At 33.1% G+C, this 16,536-nt stretch overlaps 1 protein-coding gene across 3 annotated transcripts in view; it reads right to left on the reverse strand.

Annotated features, from left to right (window-relative positions):
- LOC128226532 (glycine receptor subunit alpha-2-like) overlaps positions 1-13,649 on the reverse strand; it is a 54,928-nt gene extending 41,279 nt beyond the window's left edge. The window contains exons 1-2 of one of the 3 annotated variants that reach the window (XM_052936458.1): positions 13,631-13,649; positions 12,625-12,734 (exon numbers count right to left, since the gene is read on the reverse strand). In XM_052936458.1, the coding sequence (XP_052792418.1) occupies positions 12,625-12,731 (107 nt within the window). In that variant the 5' untranslated portion in view covers positions 12,732-12,734; positions 13,631-13,649. Of the gene's footprint in view, positions 1-12,624; positions 13,184-13,630 lie in introns of those variants that run through there. The other 2 variants (XM_052936457.1, XM_052936456.1) reach the window with 2 other exon arrangements.
- Positions 13,650-16,536: the final 2,887 nt, after the last annotated feature.

Consider the following 16,536-nt stretch of genomic DNA (forward strand, 5'->3'; position numbering starts at 1 on the left):
GGACGAGTGTACTATTGCGCGAGGCCGTTTGGAAACAGTTTTCTATATCTTATACGACAGCGAGCAGATTATTTTGATTATTAACCGACAAGCCATTCAATGAGTGTATAATATTCTCCTTTTATGTATGGAATTTGACAGACATGAAAGAAAATGATAGATCGGAACAGAACTTATTTTAATCTCCCACAACCTATATTATCCTAGAAGAATCATTATGTAGACAGCTGCTTTTGTAATGAAACTGCTTTTCTGTACAATATAGTGTTAAAATGTAATAAGTCTTTGCTTTCTCATGCAGTTTCTGATTTTGGGCCTGCATAAATTTCCATACAGTGCAAACTAAAAGTACAACACCAGACACATTATGAAATAAACCCTCTTAAGAGGCAATTGTTACGCGCACAAACGACATTGACGATAGACACAAAGGTTCAAACGCAGACCACACACACATTAAAATATATTTAACAATAAACAATGGGTTTACCGCCTTGGAACGGTCAGCAGGACACGAATTTACTGAAACACTGAGTTTTTTAGGGGATAACAGTAGCATGAATGGGCATATTTTTACATTTGTCCCAACATCTTTCAATGATAACACAACTAAAAATATAAGCCTTATCAGGGCTAGCGAAGTAAAACTTATAAACTCCTTATCTAAAATTTAGTATCGACTAGTTAATGTTGAGTTTTAAAGCGAACGGTAAAAATGATGTTGTTACGAAAGACAACATCAATGATATATAAAGCTTTTTCCTGAAAAGCTATTTTGCATGGCGTTGAAAACAAATTGGTCGGGTAAATCATTTGCTAAAACTTTTCGTTCTATTTTTGCGCAACACCTGTCTTTTTTCAAAATCTCCCACGCCGCTTTCAAAGCTACTAATCATTCTTGGTTTGTTTCATAAAAACATCAGCATCCAATGTCTGGCGATGAGCAATAAGTGTCGTTTTATATACTACAAAACAAGTCACTTCTGGTTTTTGCAAGGAGTATTGTGCTTTCTAATAACAGTTATGTATTCTTTGCAAGTCTTTGGATGAATTCACCCCAGGAGCCAAAATAATGCCTACATTGACATGTATGTGTTACTTCCAAGCAAGACATTTTATATGTCTTGTAATGTAAATTTACGTGACAAAACACATAATATATTATCGTTTTCCGTTTTGTGAATATAGATAACGAATTGATATTATCGCAATTATCCTCAGCTTTTATGGCCAATCAAATCAATTAAGATTATATTCATTATAAGCTTGTCTTAATTATCATAAAATGCAGTTGAATGAAAACATAATCTCCGAATTGACTTTATGGTTAAGAGTATATTAACAAATAGGAAAACCTGAATTATATAGCTATTGTATTGAGCTATGAAAAAGCCGAATAAACTTCATGAAACATTTCCAAATTTAACTTCTTCGGAAAAAAAAACAATAACGATTTCATTCTTTTTATACAAGTATTTTCAAAGGAAATTATAGACAACAATTGTTATAGAGAAAATTAGAATTTTACAAATACAACACGTCGGATTTAATCTACATAAAACCATTGTATTTAGGTGTCAGATGTTGTATTTATTATCTTAAGAATTTACAGAAGTATATAGAAAAAAACACTACACGAGACACGGTCAACACAAACATGACAAAGAACACAAAATCACTATATTTGTTTTTTACGAACGATTTAGTTCATGAGGTTCTGGGTTTTTTTTATTTAAAAAAAAAACATAAGTTATGTAAGTAGTATATTATGAGCGAAGGGATTTTGCTGCGAAACACCGATCTTCTTCAACGAAAATTAATTTATTGTCTGCCTGACCATTATGCTTTCAATGTTTTCCATTATTTCGTCATTTATTAAGCATAACATCAAACAATTGTTATTAAAACCCACCTGTAAGCGAAAACACATTAAGGCTCGCACTTAATACAATTATATTTCCACTCATAATAGTTTTAGAGTGCCGCCTTTTTGTTCGCCGCCATCATTCCTTAAAGTTTTGAGTGTTTGCGTCTGAGACTCAATGCAACTGACACATAATGTTATATATTGGTAGATCATGGCATTATTAGACCTTTTTGCGTTTTGTGATGCTGTCCGTGGCAAGTTAGGATTAGTTAGGATATATGCCCACTACCTTATCCTCATGTGCATTTTTTTTTATTGTTATTAAACTTAAAATACATTTTACTGACCGCTCCAAGGCGGTGCCAAACAATCCTTGGTAAACAGCCCTGTTTTTTTATAAAGTATATAAATTATGTAATGGGTTGTTTGTCGAGTTTATTACTGTTGTTTCATGTTTCTAGTTTGTGATTGTTTGTTTTTGTGTTTTATGTCTTTGGCGTTGAACCTGTGCCATTAAATGGGGTTTATGTTTAAACTTCGACTACTGTGCTTGTTTCTGTATTTTTAATACACACATTTATATGTATACATAGCTAATGTAATGTATAAGTTGAAGTATTAGTTATGGGTGGTGAAAACAAGCTCACAGTCCTTTACTAATTGCGGTACTGCCTTCTATAATAAAACATTGAGACGTATAAACAAATGCATTCTTAAGTATCAAAAGTGATTACGTTTGATAATATTAAAGGCTCTTATTATAGAAATACAATCATATTTGTATTATATTGGATGAAACTATTCCTAAAACTTCCTCTCAATTTCAACGGATATACTTTTTAATGCAAAACGCTGGTGATGCCAAGCAGATTAAAAACAGTCTCCCGTAATGCGATTACATCTAAGTGTTCAACTGTAAAGCATATGCATTATCTCTTCAAACACATGAATCTTTGTTAATATTTGTCTGACAAAAAATATCTTATTTGATTAATAAAACGTCTGTTTCGTGCTAATTTAGCTAATGCATTTTCTTGATTCGATCTTCACAAGATAGTAAAATATTGGAGAAAAACGAGTTCGACATATAGCGTCACAGGTATGCAAATTGGCAAGTAGAAGCTCAAAATGAATTTTATTAGTCGGCATTGACGGAGATTATTATCTGTTGACCGACTAGCTTTTTAAACAGAAAACTAAACCTGATTTTAGGTTTGTCGTTCATGAGTAAACACCATGCTAAGTTTATAACATCAGAATGTTATTTGTCTGTAAAGGCACAATTTTGTCATATCACAAATGATTGCCAATTTGCACATTTTTAAACTTTAAGCTTTTTCTCAGAGGCATTATAAGTACATTACATAAAAGCGGAAAGAAAAGAAAGGAAGATCTTAAAGAAATATCATACCATACCGTTAAAAACTTATGAGATAATTATGTTGGTAAATGTTGAATAACAGCTGATTTACAAGGTGGATTTTAATCTGATTTAGAATTTATCATAAAAATTCTTCCTTTTTACGAAAATGTCAACATCATGCAAAATAAATATTCCTTATGAAATATTATGTTATAATATGTTATTTGGATGGTCGTCAGGTTTATGACAGTTTAAATGGCGCTTCCCATACAATGCAAACAACATGGCCTGTTATTCCTTCCAACGATACATTTACAAGGCAAAGTGAACACATATTACTTGAGAATGAGCTGATAAATGAATGTGACTTTTAATGTCATTTTGGAATTAAGCCTTATCGGCTTGTGACATCAAAGGTGGATTGTTTTAAACTTCAAGGATTTATTTTCAAATATGTAAATGAGTGGACCCTCGGTCAACCAGCTCTGTATATATATATATATATATATAATCGTATAGTAATCAATAAGTTGGTGGGTCAATGGGCTAAAACATTGTCTCAACGCATTACTTATTACCATAAAATAAACAGACAAACAATCTGATTTATTCCCCAAATGTATAGACCGCTGAGAAGGTGTTCACTGCTGCAGGTCATGGAAGCGTATACGAGAGACAGGGCCTTGCCACGAAGCAAGTATGGAAAAAATCTTGAAAATCAATGTAATTGATTAAACGTGTCGTCCTATTATTGAGCTCTCGCTAATGGCTAAAATCAGTATGGTCAAACAAACGTTAAATATTTTGTTTTTAAAAATCAAGAATTTGATATGTGGTGAGAAAGGATCTTACGTAACTTCCACTGCGCTATGCCTTTATAAACTACATTGAACTTTTTCCGCCAAAGCCAATTACACTAAAGTATTTATACACATTTTGAACACGAATTATACAAAAGTGTAGTGCGCATGAAGTCGATAGATCAGTGTTGTTAGATACTACGTCAATAGAAAAGGACAATATGGAGTTTAAATACTCTTTTGTTACGATGTTACAGATGAAGATTTTGTGCCAATTCTCCTAACATTCTGTTCCACACAGCTGTCTGTTTTCCTTGTGTTTCATCATTTTGTTAAGATTTTGGATTTCGATCTGGGCATTTCACAATGAATAAATAATCAAGTTGCGCAGAGATCTTAATGAAGGTTTCATTAATATTACTTATCACAAGCAGATCTAGATTGAATGCAGGTGCAATAACAACACAGTAGATTGCTGTAGCTAAAGAGCTCTATTTTTAGAATGTGTCCAAAGCGTTATAATCGCCATCTGTCTTTATATACTGTAATGATAAGATTCATGAGTGCTTTATAATAATATGCAATTGTAATGTTTATTGTGTTCATTTGTTTTTCTGTCAATTATTGGTGGAAAGAAAAATTACAAATAGATAATTACTGTCATAAAACGGCAAACAAATGGTATATAGTTAGATACATATATTAAGGGTCAAATATTGAATTATCAAAGCAATTTAAGGTTTAGTTCAATAAAAAATGAGTTTCGCTGAAATTAGTTTATTTTTTACTTCATGCAATCCATAAAATATCAGCAATGGTGTTGGTCAGATGGAAACTAAAACCTGACATACAAACCCACACACTCATTGGGTTAAAAAGCATTAAACTACATGTAAACTCTTTAACCTGAATATTACCTGAATATTAAGATTGGTTGAATATATGGGCACATGTTTCAAACGGTCAATAGACCTCTTTTCGGTAGCAATATAACGTGATCTTTGGACAGGAATCTCTATGTCAAACAATGTATATATATATGAAATGTTGCATGTGGATGGATATTATTAATATTTAATCAGTTAGAGATATGTTTAAATGTATATGGATCTAGGCGACAATAGTTATTAACAAATCGTTAAACTCTACTTTTTCATCGCAAACTTTTATCGAATCTATTATATTATAATGACGCCTGTTGAATGTCCGTTTAGACCTTTGAACACAACAAAGATTATAAGTATCTTCCATGGTCGAGAGTGTAAGATAGGTTCATTCCGACCCGAGCGTAGGGTGTTTTGCGGAAACTCGGTAAACCTCGGTAGGGTGTTTTGCGGAAACGAGGTTTACCGAGTTTCCGCAAAACACCCTGCGCGAGGGTCGGGATGAACCTATCTTATACGAGCGGCTATGGTAGATGCTTTTTCTCCCACCTCAGTTAAACAAAATTAAGTAAAAATGTATTTTTTGCTGGAACTCTTATTTGCTTAGTGAAAATAATTGCGTATGGATATGCGATAGCACGTGGTTGTCATGGATATACGCGCAGTGATCAAGTTAATGTTAATGGTCAAATCGGTCTTTTTAAATAGTTCTAAGGAAAATGAAGCCTTATTTCTTAAATGGTGCCTGAAAACTGTTTTATTGTGACATTTGAAGCGAGAAATAATTAATTAGCATTCGAAATATTACCATAAGACAAGATTTCCTTGATGCTACTGACGACAGTCTTCAACAAGGGAGGTAATTACAATGTGGTAAAAGGAGTTCCATACGGGCATTTTATCTTCGCCCGTGGGCAAGATAAGAATATCTAGCATGGTTAAATTATTGGATCTACTTATCTGAGGTGGGAGAAATATATGGCTCTACATTCAATTTGTGAATGAGGAATGGCAATAAATATAGGCAATTTTAAATGAAAACTGTAACTTTTAACTCAAGTTCTGTATCTTATGTAATGTAAGAATGTAGTATAGTGTTGTTGCTGTAAAAACACATCCACATAAACACTTATGGAAGCCTCCTAGTGTCACTTTGAATACTTAATTTTAGATGTATCTCATTACCAGAAGATATATCATGAAAAGTAGATTGAACTGTCGTACTACTAGGCTACCATACAAACTACTGAAGAAAAAACGCAAAAATAATAAATTGCAAACATTCGCATGTTTCAAATTATAGCATTGCGTTAGCATCGTAAAGATATGAGATCAACTTTGATTGACATATTCACTTTTATAACCCAAAATAACGATAATTACTTCCACAAAATAAACATCCAGTATCAGTTTGAGTGCTTTCCTCCTAACAAAAAGAAAGCGTTTGATTTTGGTTCGACGAGAATTTTCCGGTAAAATTCATGAGAATGAGAGGAAGTTCTTTTAATGATGCACTCTTTCAACGCCATATGTTTTTAGGCGTCAGCCACCTGATAGCATACAGGTTTGATCCGAATCTTATCTCGTTTTTTGGCTGTGACGTTTTTGGTTGGATACAATTAGAACATATTTTGTTGAAACCTGTTGAAAACATTCGCAGGAATTTATTAGCTATCGACTGATCGTGAAAGGTACGAAATCAAACAGAAATTTTAAATACCTCTGATCGTTCAAAACGACATTCGTGATTTATCAAAAACGTTTATTTGCAGTAGGGGTATTGTATTCTTGGAAAAATATGCCAATGAGTGCAAAGTCCTTAAAGACCGAAGCTCAATATTAAAACAGTCAATCCTTAGTATTTTGTTGAGCATTATTTTGAAAAGTAAGTATATCAAGTATATTGAGAAAATCATTATGTTTGGCAGCATTACGCTCGCACATTTGTTATTTTTAAATTCCATACCATCGCAGTATTTCAAGCAGAATGAGTTCAGAACATGTATGGTAAGTGAACTAGTTCTACGATGATTCATTTAAGATTAAGTTGTCAAAATTGCCCAATTAGTTCCTCTTCGAGTGCCAAATGTCACCGACTCGGAAGAGTATGCTTCAAGTCCAGAGATCAATCCAGTGACACACTGATTGCAAAATCAGACGCTCTACGAAATTAGCTGACCGACTCGGATAGTTCACATTTTCTCTAACCTTTACGTACGATTAGGTCTTGACATACTAAAAACTTCTATTTTTATATTCAGTACTGAGATATCAAATAGTTGGCTTTGGTCATATTTCACAAAATCTTTACTTACGGCTCTCCTTAAAAGCGGGTGAAAGTAAACTCAAATAAACACATTTGTATGGGTATATCTTATATTGTAACGGCAACCAAATGCATTCCAATAGCATGTTTGCATTTTGTTTATGTTTACGGGAATAAAGTGTGGCAACGAAACGTTCAGATACCCATGCAATGATTTGACCAAACCATTTAGAACTTAGAACTCAGATATGCGTTCAAAATTGATTTATTTGGCATAGTGATAGTTTTATATGATTTACAAAATAATCTGAACCGCATCTTGAAGTTTTAACGGTGGATGATAAGGATGGCAGGCAATCATACTGACAGAAACAGAACGACGCAATCCACCCCATTACAACAAAAACATATAGAGGTCTGAAACATTTTTTTTTTAGAAATGAGATAAGTACAAAGAATGCATTAAAGTTAAATTTGAAGGTGAATTACCGAGGAGAGTTGCCATTGTATGACGAATGTTGCCATGCAACCGCGGCCAGAGTTTGTAAACTACATGTATGAACAGTTTCTGAATGCAGATATGGTAGTCTTGGTTTTTGTACTTTTAGACCGGTCGTTTGTTCACCTTTGGTCATATTTTACCAGGAAAAGTAGTAACATTGCGATTGCTCTTTTGAGATCCATTTTATTTTCTAGAACTACAAAGTATACGCCGTCCTATTTTACTGATGACGTGAGCTATGTTGGTTTAACATTTATAGATGAGCTGAGTTACCGAAATTAATTCCGGAAATGCGTAATTTCTCCATTTACAAGTTGCACCGGCGTTATTTTTTAAGATAGCTAACACAGCTCGGCTTATTAATGTTTGTCTTTCCAATGTGCTATGTAAAGGGTCTAGTAGGATAGTTATCCCTTAAAACCGTGAGCGAGTCCCTTTAGTGCGAAATATCCAGGTCAGATTCAAGCCTGCTAGCAGACAAAAGGTTTTCAATTAATTTTTGTATCAATGTCAATAAAAATGTTAATACAAAAACAAACAGCCAAAAAGCAAAGCCAAGATTAAAGTTTAAGAAATGGAATACTTGTCAAAGTTTTCATCTCTATGGACAGTAAATTGTAAGTGTCAGTTTTGGAAAGTGTAACAGTAAGAGTGTCTTTTGTAGAGCTTTATCTAGAGTGCTTTATACACTTTACAGAATGTCATTTTGTTAACAAATATCAGTTTGTTGATTGGTGGCCCTGTGCATGGCCGAAAATGGCAACTTTATGTAACAATGAAATAAATATATATTGTGTACTTTTTCCAAGCAAATTAGTTCAGAACATGCAAGGTATGTGATCAATGATGATCCATCTTACATTAAGTTTGTCAAAATTCTCCAATTATTTTCTTGAACGCGTTGAGTGTTATTAACATATGTTTCTAATGTAAAATACCTTTTAAACAAATACTTTGTTGAAATGACTCACTATCGGTTCACCCGTTAAATTCTTACGCCTTGCCAGATAAACTTTCCCCATCCACGGCACTAATATACCGGTTCTGCAATTAAAAGTTCAGTGCTTTGCTGTAACCAGTGACAAGAATTTCCAAGCTTCACTGCCTTTTCAAACACTTGTGGATCGTAGGTTACTCACTGGCAAAACGAAGAAGATAAAGTTAATTTAGGAAACTTGTTTACAAAACATGTCTGTTTACGATATATACAATTAATTTCTTGCGCGATGTTTACAATGAATACAATTTTACTTCTTCTCCAAATGCTTAGCTTGCAGGTAAAATAGGTTTTGGATATATTCTGCGTTCTTTCTTTAGAAGATCTTCAAAGCGGACATTACTTTGAAGTTCAAGGAGAAAACGAAACTTTAAACTAAATAACACAACAAGACCGTTACACATGGGTTTTAACAGCGCTGATAATTGTAAATCCTGAAAAAATAGCCGGGTGTCGGTTTGAGTATGAAGAATTCATGCCGTAAGCTGTGTGAAGGGGCTTGGACCCCTTTTAAAAATCGTTTTCAAAGTCAATTATTTTTATTTCAAGGTACTTCCTACTGCGTTTGATGCAAAGTAATCTTTCAACTGTACATTAGTCAAAAGCTCTGAATCATCATTTTTGGAATTATCCTGAACTTAAGAGACCCTGTGGTTTTTCAGTCAAACAAATGCACTTTTACATTTATTCTTTTTAAATTATCAAGCTTTTTTGAGGCTAAATATTTCCAATATTGCAAACGGTTATTCCATAATGTGTTGTTTTGAGCTATACCAAATGCGACGTGAATTCACTTAGCAATTCATATAGACATATGATGGACTATGTAAATCTTTAAGAACATATTACTTACAGGCCCTTAAGCTGTGTTTATGATTTCTAATGAAAAATGTTTAAAATATCAAGCTGAAAAGTGAAGACATGAGCTGAGTTTATAGATATAGTTATATTAGAAATATTAGTTGTAACAATCTGCCGGCAGCAGGATTCGAACCCGGGTAATCTTAAGTCTGCAGTCGAGGTCATGTCTATTACACCAAAGTATACATTCCGAGAGAGTTAAGTTTAAAATATAAACACTAGAAGCAGATTCTGCTTAACAGTCAGTTTAAGGTTGTTAAAGGTAATGTGCTATGCAAAGATATAGCTGTGGAAGAGGCGTTGAATGTTCATGAACACATTATCAAAATCGGGTTTTCGGGTGAATTATTCAAAAATAATATGCTGATTTTATATTTTCAAGAGATAAACAACAAACAAATGAAAACACTATGTTTACGTTTCAAGCTGTAAAAATAAGCAAAATAATTATTGGGAAAAAACGTTTATATATAATCCGAAAACATGCTTGGAAAGGGGTGTAATCATATGTATGGTAGTTTTATTTGCTGTAAAAAATGGTCAAAACGGTAAAATCTACCATGTTTTTGCATTCAAAATATAAAAAAATGTATCAATTACCAGATCAATTTTTGCGATATCGATATATTTTTAAATGTGGAAAGATGATATTTGAGTCAACTGACTTTTATCCCTTGCATATCTTGGAATATGCTTACAAACATAAATTGTTTTCAATTATATGTTTTTAAACCTCTTTATTGTTTTCTAGTTGTAGTTTTATCTCAAAGTTCTCAAAGTTGTATCAGACAATGCAAAATATAGTTTCTTATAAATAAAAAAAGCGAAACCTGTTTTTATATGTTTATTCCCAAAAGAAAAACAACAACAGTACAATTCACATTCAAGTGCTTCCGCTTTGTATCAATTTCTGCAATAGCTCATTAAAATACAATTGTGTATCATATTACAATTTCAAACCTGTATAAGCGATGTCCTCGATCTAAGGATCGAGTCAGTGATCGCAGTTCGGTAGGTGCTTTACCATTTGAGCTAGCATGTCAACTTGTTGATTTTATCGCAAACTACAATCTTTAAACAATTCATTGATACTTAAATCACTAGGATGAACAATCCCTAAATATTTACAACGACGAAAATAGCTTTTGCTGATCCGCAAATTAGCTGGATGAAGTGAGGATATTCTGGATATTTCCTTTGAAGAAACTATTGATACAATGAAGAGGTTTATTTTGTTTTTACTAAATAATTATCGAGTTTTTCACTGAAAGCATATTTTTGTACTTTCCTTGTTATCAATATAAAAATATCTTAACAATTCGGAAAACTTATTAAGGTCAAAAGTTACAAAAATATAATATTTTCATCACTATTTTAAATAATTATAATAATGAAAAGTATAAAAATTATTGCGCCAGCAACTATTCTCGGTCAACAATGGGTACCATATACACTGCAACTCGTTAGACAGACTCTTCTTTTTTATGTAAGTCATGTATACACTATTATTGAGGCTGTTTTTGTCAACCATGCAGTAAAAGTTGTAGACATTCAACTGATTATGTGTATTGCGATCAGGCCACACAGTTTAATACTGGTTTAAACTTAAAAAAGTCATACTATAGTTCATCAATCGGTCATTGAAGATGCTATGTTAGATATTGATGTTGGTAAATCAAACTGGTTTAGTTATGTTATGAACGTTTTCGCGCAATATGTTTTATTTTATCAGTGTGTGTATACCACGTGATAAATTACGTCATATATGCTACGTCGGAAGGCAACCTTTTTCATAACATAAAACTTAAATAAAAAAATATGTTATCTTTTACTCCACCATTTTAATTGAAACAAAGGGCAGTCTATGATGCCTTCGTTTTATAACCGGAGTGTGAAAAGGTAACTAGTTTCATCAAACACTTCGACAAACTGTTTTCTGTTTTGACAGTGCTCCGTCAGACGGCTGTATTGTGAAAAGGTTTGTCGAAGTGTTGAAACTATACTCTCAATCAAACTCTGGTAAAATACCGAAAGCGGGGCTCCGTAAGCGGCGTAGACTGCGGTATGTTTCATTTAAAATGGTGAGGAAGTAGGAAAGTAATCTTTGTTTAGTCTTCATTCGAAGCAAAATATTGTCTTCCGACGTAGCATATATGACGCAATTTATCACGTGGAATACACACTATTCATATGGTGTGATGATTCAAAGATAAACGAAAACCGTTTATTTGTATTTTTAAACAACGTCATATAGACGAATATTTACAACAATAGTAAAGAAATGTCAACGAAAATGATATTTCAATTGTGTATAAAAAAGTTAAAACCTCATTTAAATTTGAATCTTATTTCGACTATATCGCGTCAAGAAATCTTAGAATTGTTATTACACAACTACGTATTTGTTTTGCATAATTTAAGATTACATACTGGTAGATATAATAGGCTATAAAGAAACTTGCGTCATTGTCAATTATGTGATTCTAATAAATTGGAAGATGAGTATCACTTTGTGTTTAAGTGTTCACCATATGCTTTTTTAAGACGAACTTATATTAAACTTTATTGCAGACCTAGCATTTTTAAACTTGTACAGCTGTTTAATACACAAAATAAATCTGAAATATTAACGAATATATAAACATTGGTGCATTAATTAGTTGGTTGCTTTTTACATTTACATATATAATATTTAAGTCGCGTTTTATCTTTATGATGAGATATTCAATACTATATTCGTAATGTCAGTAAAATATATTGAAATGATTGTTTAAACATGTATACGTATACGAAATAATATTCCTTTACTATTTAATGAAAAAATGCACAGTTTACGTGTAATAAATATTGTTTGTTCCATGTGCTGTTTAATATCGTTAATTTTGTTAACTCTTCCTCGCTAAAAAGCAGATGCATTATGAAGAAGCGTTCAAAAAGGAAAAATAGAGAGTGTTGCTTTAATAACGTGTTGCACTTGCTTTCTTTTTTAATATGTCTGCTTATAATACATGACTTATAATATTGAGGACATTACTTTACCCCACACGTCACAGTGTGCAAACAAAAACAGTTTAAGACAGTTACCTGTTGTTAAAATCTCTGAGCGTGTGTTTCCCCGGCCTAGACACCTGGCCATGCACGAAAGCTGGCCCCATCAGAAAGCCAATTAGCCACGCAGTTTTCAACACCATCCTCTGAGGAATCATATCAAACTTTTTCAATATTTCCATCGTTATCTCAATAAACAATTAAAAATTACAAACACAACGTTGTTTTACCATTTGGTAAATAGATACAATATTCAGCCAGTTTTAATAAGCATTTGTACAGAAGACATTAAATAAATAGTCCCAAAAATTGTTCTAGTGTCTCCAGCCTTCAACCAGCAGCAAATACCAACCATCCTCCCTTAACCTCATTCAAATGAACTAAACTATCCCTATTAATGATATAAAGTTATATATTTATTCCGATAACAGAAGAGTAATAGCTGCTAAAGCCGCGTAACTCCTCATAGCATCATATCCTGTAAGTGGTAGTCACTGTGTTCCGATACATTAAGACCATCGAGACCCTAACGATGCTATCCTGCTCATCTGTTCGAGAACTAGCCGCAAAATATTTCCAAGCTATCCTGCATCGCTTCTCCACCTAATTATTTGGGATAACTGAACATTGCCAATAATTCTCTATTTTTTTTATAAAAAAGAAGAAAAGATGTAGATGATGGTATCGAAATAAATCAAGCTAACCATCGCGGCTGATGGATATAAAATTAGATAGAATCAAAATGTACCCCATGGATAAATTACGTTGTGCTTGTTTTGGGAGCACAATTTGTTCCATGAATCACTTACGAACAGGCATGAACCTTCGATACAATCTCCTAGGTTTAATGGAATTGTGAAGTGTTCAGAATTGATAAATGTGAATTAAAAATGATTTTCCTATTGGATAATAAATATTCTAAAGAACGCAATCTCGTTTTTAATTATAGGTTAATTATTAACACTGCATACCACTGCAATATAAATTCCAAAATGCTGGAGTGTTGCGTTTATAAATTTTAAGAATTGCTTTAATTACCAACCAAGTGATTTCTAGTTATGTTGGAAATTTAGAATTTCCCTTTGAGTGCTCTACCGGTGTAAAAGAGTACAGTTTGGAGTTTAGATGCGCAGTTGTATGAAAACGAAGCCTAGACAAATGTAATCGGATAATTGAACTGTTATTATTATTATTATTATGTTGTTGTTGTTGTTGTTGTTGTTGTTGTTGTTGTTGTTGTTAAATAAGCGTTGGAGAGACCTTTTTCAGACTTTCATGTTTTTACTCTCAAAATAAACTTGCCAAAAAAGTGGGGCTTTTGAATTGTTTGCCAAGAAAACCCTGATGACTATATTTTCGTGTATTTCTAACGCTCTGTGTGCAATCAAAATGCTCAGTGTCAGCGCTCTGCTCCGTTACGGCGTTTACGTCCTTGTATTTGAATTCATGTTAAAGCCACATTTTTATTTTCATTTGCACTCTCAGAGTGTTTAATGCCAGTCAAAGACGCCGAAACTTGGCACCATATATCAATATGAAACCGAGCCCGTCAGTCCTCTATTTGAGTAACAGAAAGCGCTTAAATTTCCTACGTTATATGAATTTTCGTTGCAGGAATGGCCTTCCTTACTTTGGATGCAATTTTAATTGGATATCAGAAAACTGAGTCACGAACATGGAATTCTGAATTTTGGGGGCTCTCGCAGTTTGGCTATTGGCCTTTAAAGCCATGATGGCAACAGGCATTGGGCTTCTGGGCTTGTCCCAGTTGTGTTAAAGATCACCACCTTTCAATAAACTGCAGTACCACAAAGGCCCGAACTAAGATTGAGGATTTTGTTTTTGTCTGAATAATTACACAGATCAAAACATGGCCTTTAAATGATTTATAAATTCAAATATTTTTTTTTCAAAACTGAGCTTAATAGAATGAGAGCAGGGTTTACACTATTCAAAGAAGTATGTTAATACTCGAATGAAAACCATCAGTACAAGCACACGGGAACACGGGACACGGTTTTTATTTCAATTTTAAAATTCTACTGGAAGAAAAGACAACACAATACAGCATTATTAGTGCTATGATAAAATGTAAAATAGATTCTAGTAAATAAATCCAGGCTATTTTGAAAAGATTCTAGGGCATTTAAAGGTCAATAACTACGGTGTTAAATTAATCGAATATATAAAAACGTAAATGAAATACATAAACAAGCATGGAATATAGAATTAAAATAAATAAAAAATAGCATCCATGAAACATAGGACGTTATTTGAGATCGGCAGCAGGATTCGGTCCTGTGACCTCTAGATTACTAGGCGAGATCTTTAACACTCGACCACTAAGGCGTCGATATAAAACAGGTCTTATGTTAAAGTATCATTACAATTTATTATTTCATTGGAAGTTGGCAGTTACATCATGGCCATATGTGTATGTTTTACAGATTAAGGGAAAATTATTTTGCAAATAGGTTCTATAAAGGCACTTGTTAAATATTTGAATAAATTATAAAGTTTGCTTTTATGATTTGCATTAAAATGGTGAAGTCCGTATACATGTTCATAACCTAAGGTAGACTTTACCATTCTATTGAATATTCATAGACATGCATTTGGGACGTTTGTAATAAAATTCTGAGGGGTTCGTAGAAAACGATATTTCTCACACGGACTCTATTGGGACATTCCGTAATTCAACTTTTGATTAAGTAGCCAACAACCATTTCTGTCCGTTTCAATCTACAATTTTAATTAGGGGGTGCAAGGAAATATATTTTGCAGAAAGCCCACCACAGGCACACGAAGACGGTACAGACAAATTACGTTGGTTTGATCAATACCTCCTGTCAGATACAATGATCTTGACTGATCTATGAGTTGTGATCCGTCATAACCCGATTTTATATTAGATTCTCCAAATTCTCTTGGCAATTCTACTGTTTCGAATTATTTCTCTGCTTAAACTTTGCCTTTAACTTTTGACGCCATTGATACAATCCAAACCTTCATCAAATCAGTTTGATGTATGTTGTTTTTCTATGTTTAGAACACAATTTAAAAATTGAGTAAATTCCGTTTGGGTATTCATAACCATAATGTATTACTTCCAAAGAAAGCACTTTAACTGAGTGATAACGGTTTGCGTTAAATCAAGGCGGAAAACTGTGTATATAGCTATATCGCAGATAGAAAATGTAAACGTTTTATACATCTTGCACATTTAGGCGTTATTTTGATCTCTTTGATTATGTGATATTTAACAAAGAGCTTCTATTTTCAATAATGTTTGAAAGCTTTCCGAAAGTGTGAGAGTTATTTCAATGCACCTGAGGAACGTGTGCATGCTTGCAAAACCACAATTCATTTAACAAAAGTGATCACTGGTTCTCGTCAAATAAGCAGATCCCAAATGTTACTGTTAGCCTCCTCTGTTTCTGATTTTCTTTTGCTTTTTGAAAATGACTACATCATCATGTGTATTCAGTTGATATATTAACAAATCGAATTTATATTCCTATCATAAATGTACATTTAACATGCATTATATGGAACCAGGCAATAACTCTATGGTTTTAATCCTTATGTTCGCTTATGCATTTACATTTTTCAATTAATAATGTTGATTTCAATCTTTAAAACATATCTTATATTTTTCTATTACCTATTCATGAAATATTGTAGAACACATGTCTAGTGAGAATCTTTTGTCAGCGGCATATGTTGTAACATCGACAAGCATGCATGACACATTGCAGACCTTATTTCTAACGAGTATCTGACGCCAGCAGCATCAGTAGTAATATCCACTAGCATGCATGAAATATTGCAGAACCCATGTCTATTGAGTATCATACGTCATCAGTATGGGTATTAACATCCAAAAGCATGAATGAAACATTGCAGATTCGATGTCTAGCTAATATCTCACACCGACACTATGATAAC

Source organism: Mya arenaria, chromosome 3 (assembly GCF_026914265.1).
Source record: "Mya arenaria isolate MELC-2E11 chromosome 3, ASM2691426v1".
Taxonomy (NCBI): Eukaryota; Metazoa; Mollusca; class Bivalvia; order Myida; family Myidae; genus Mya; species Mya arenaria.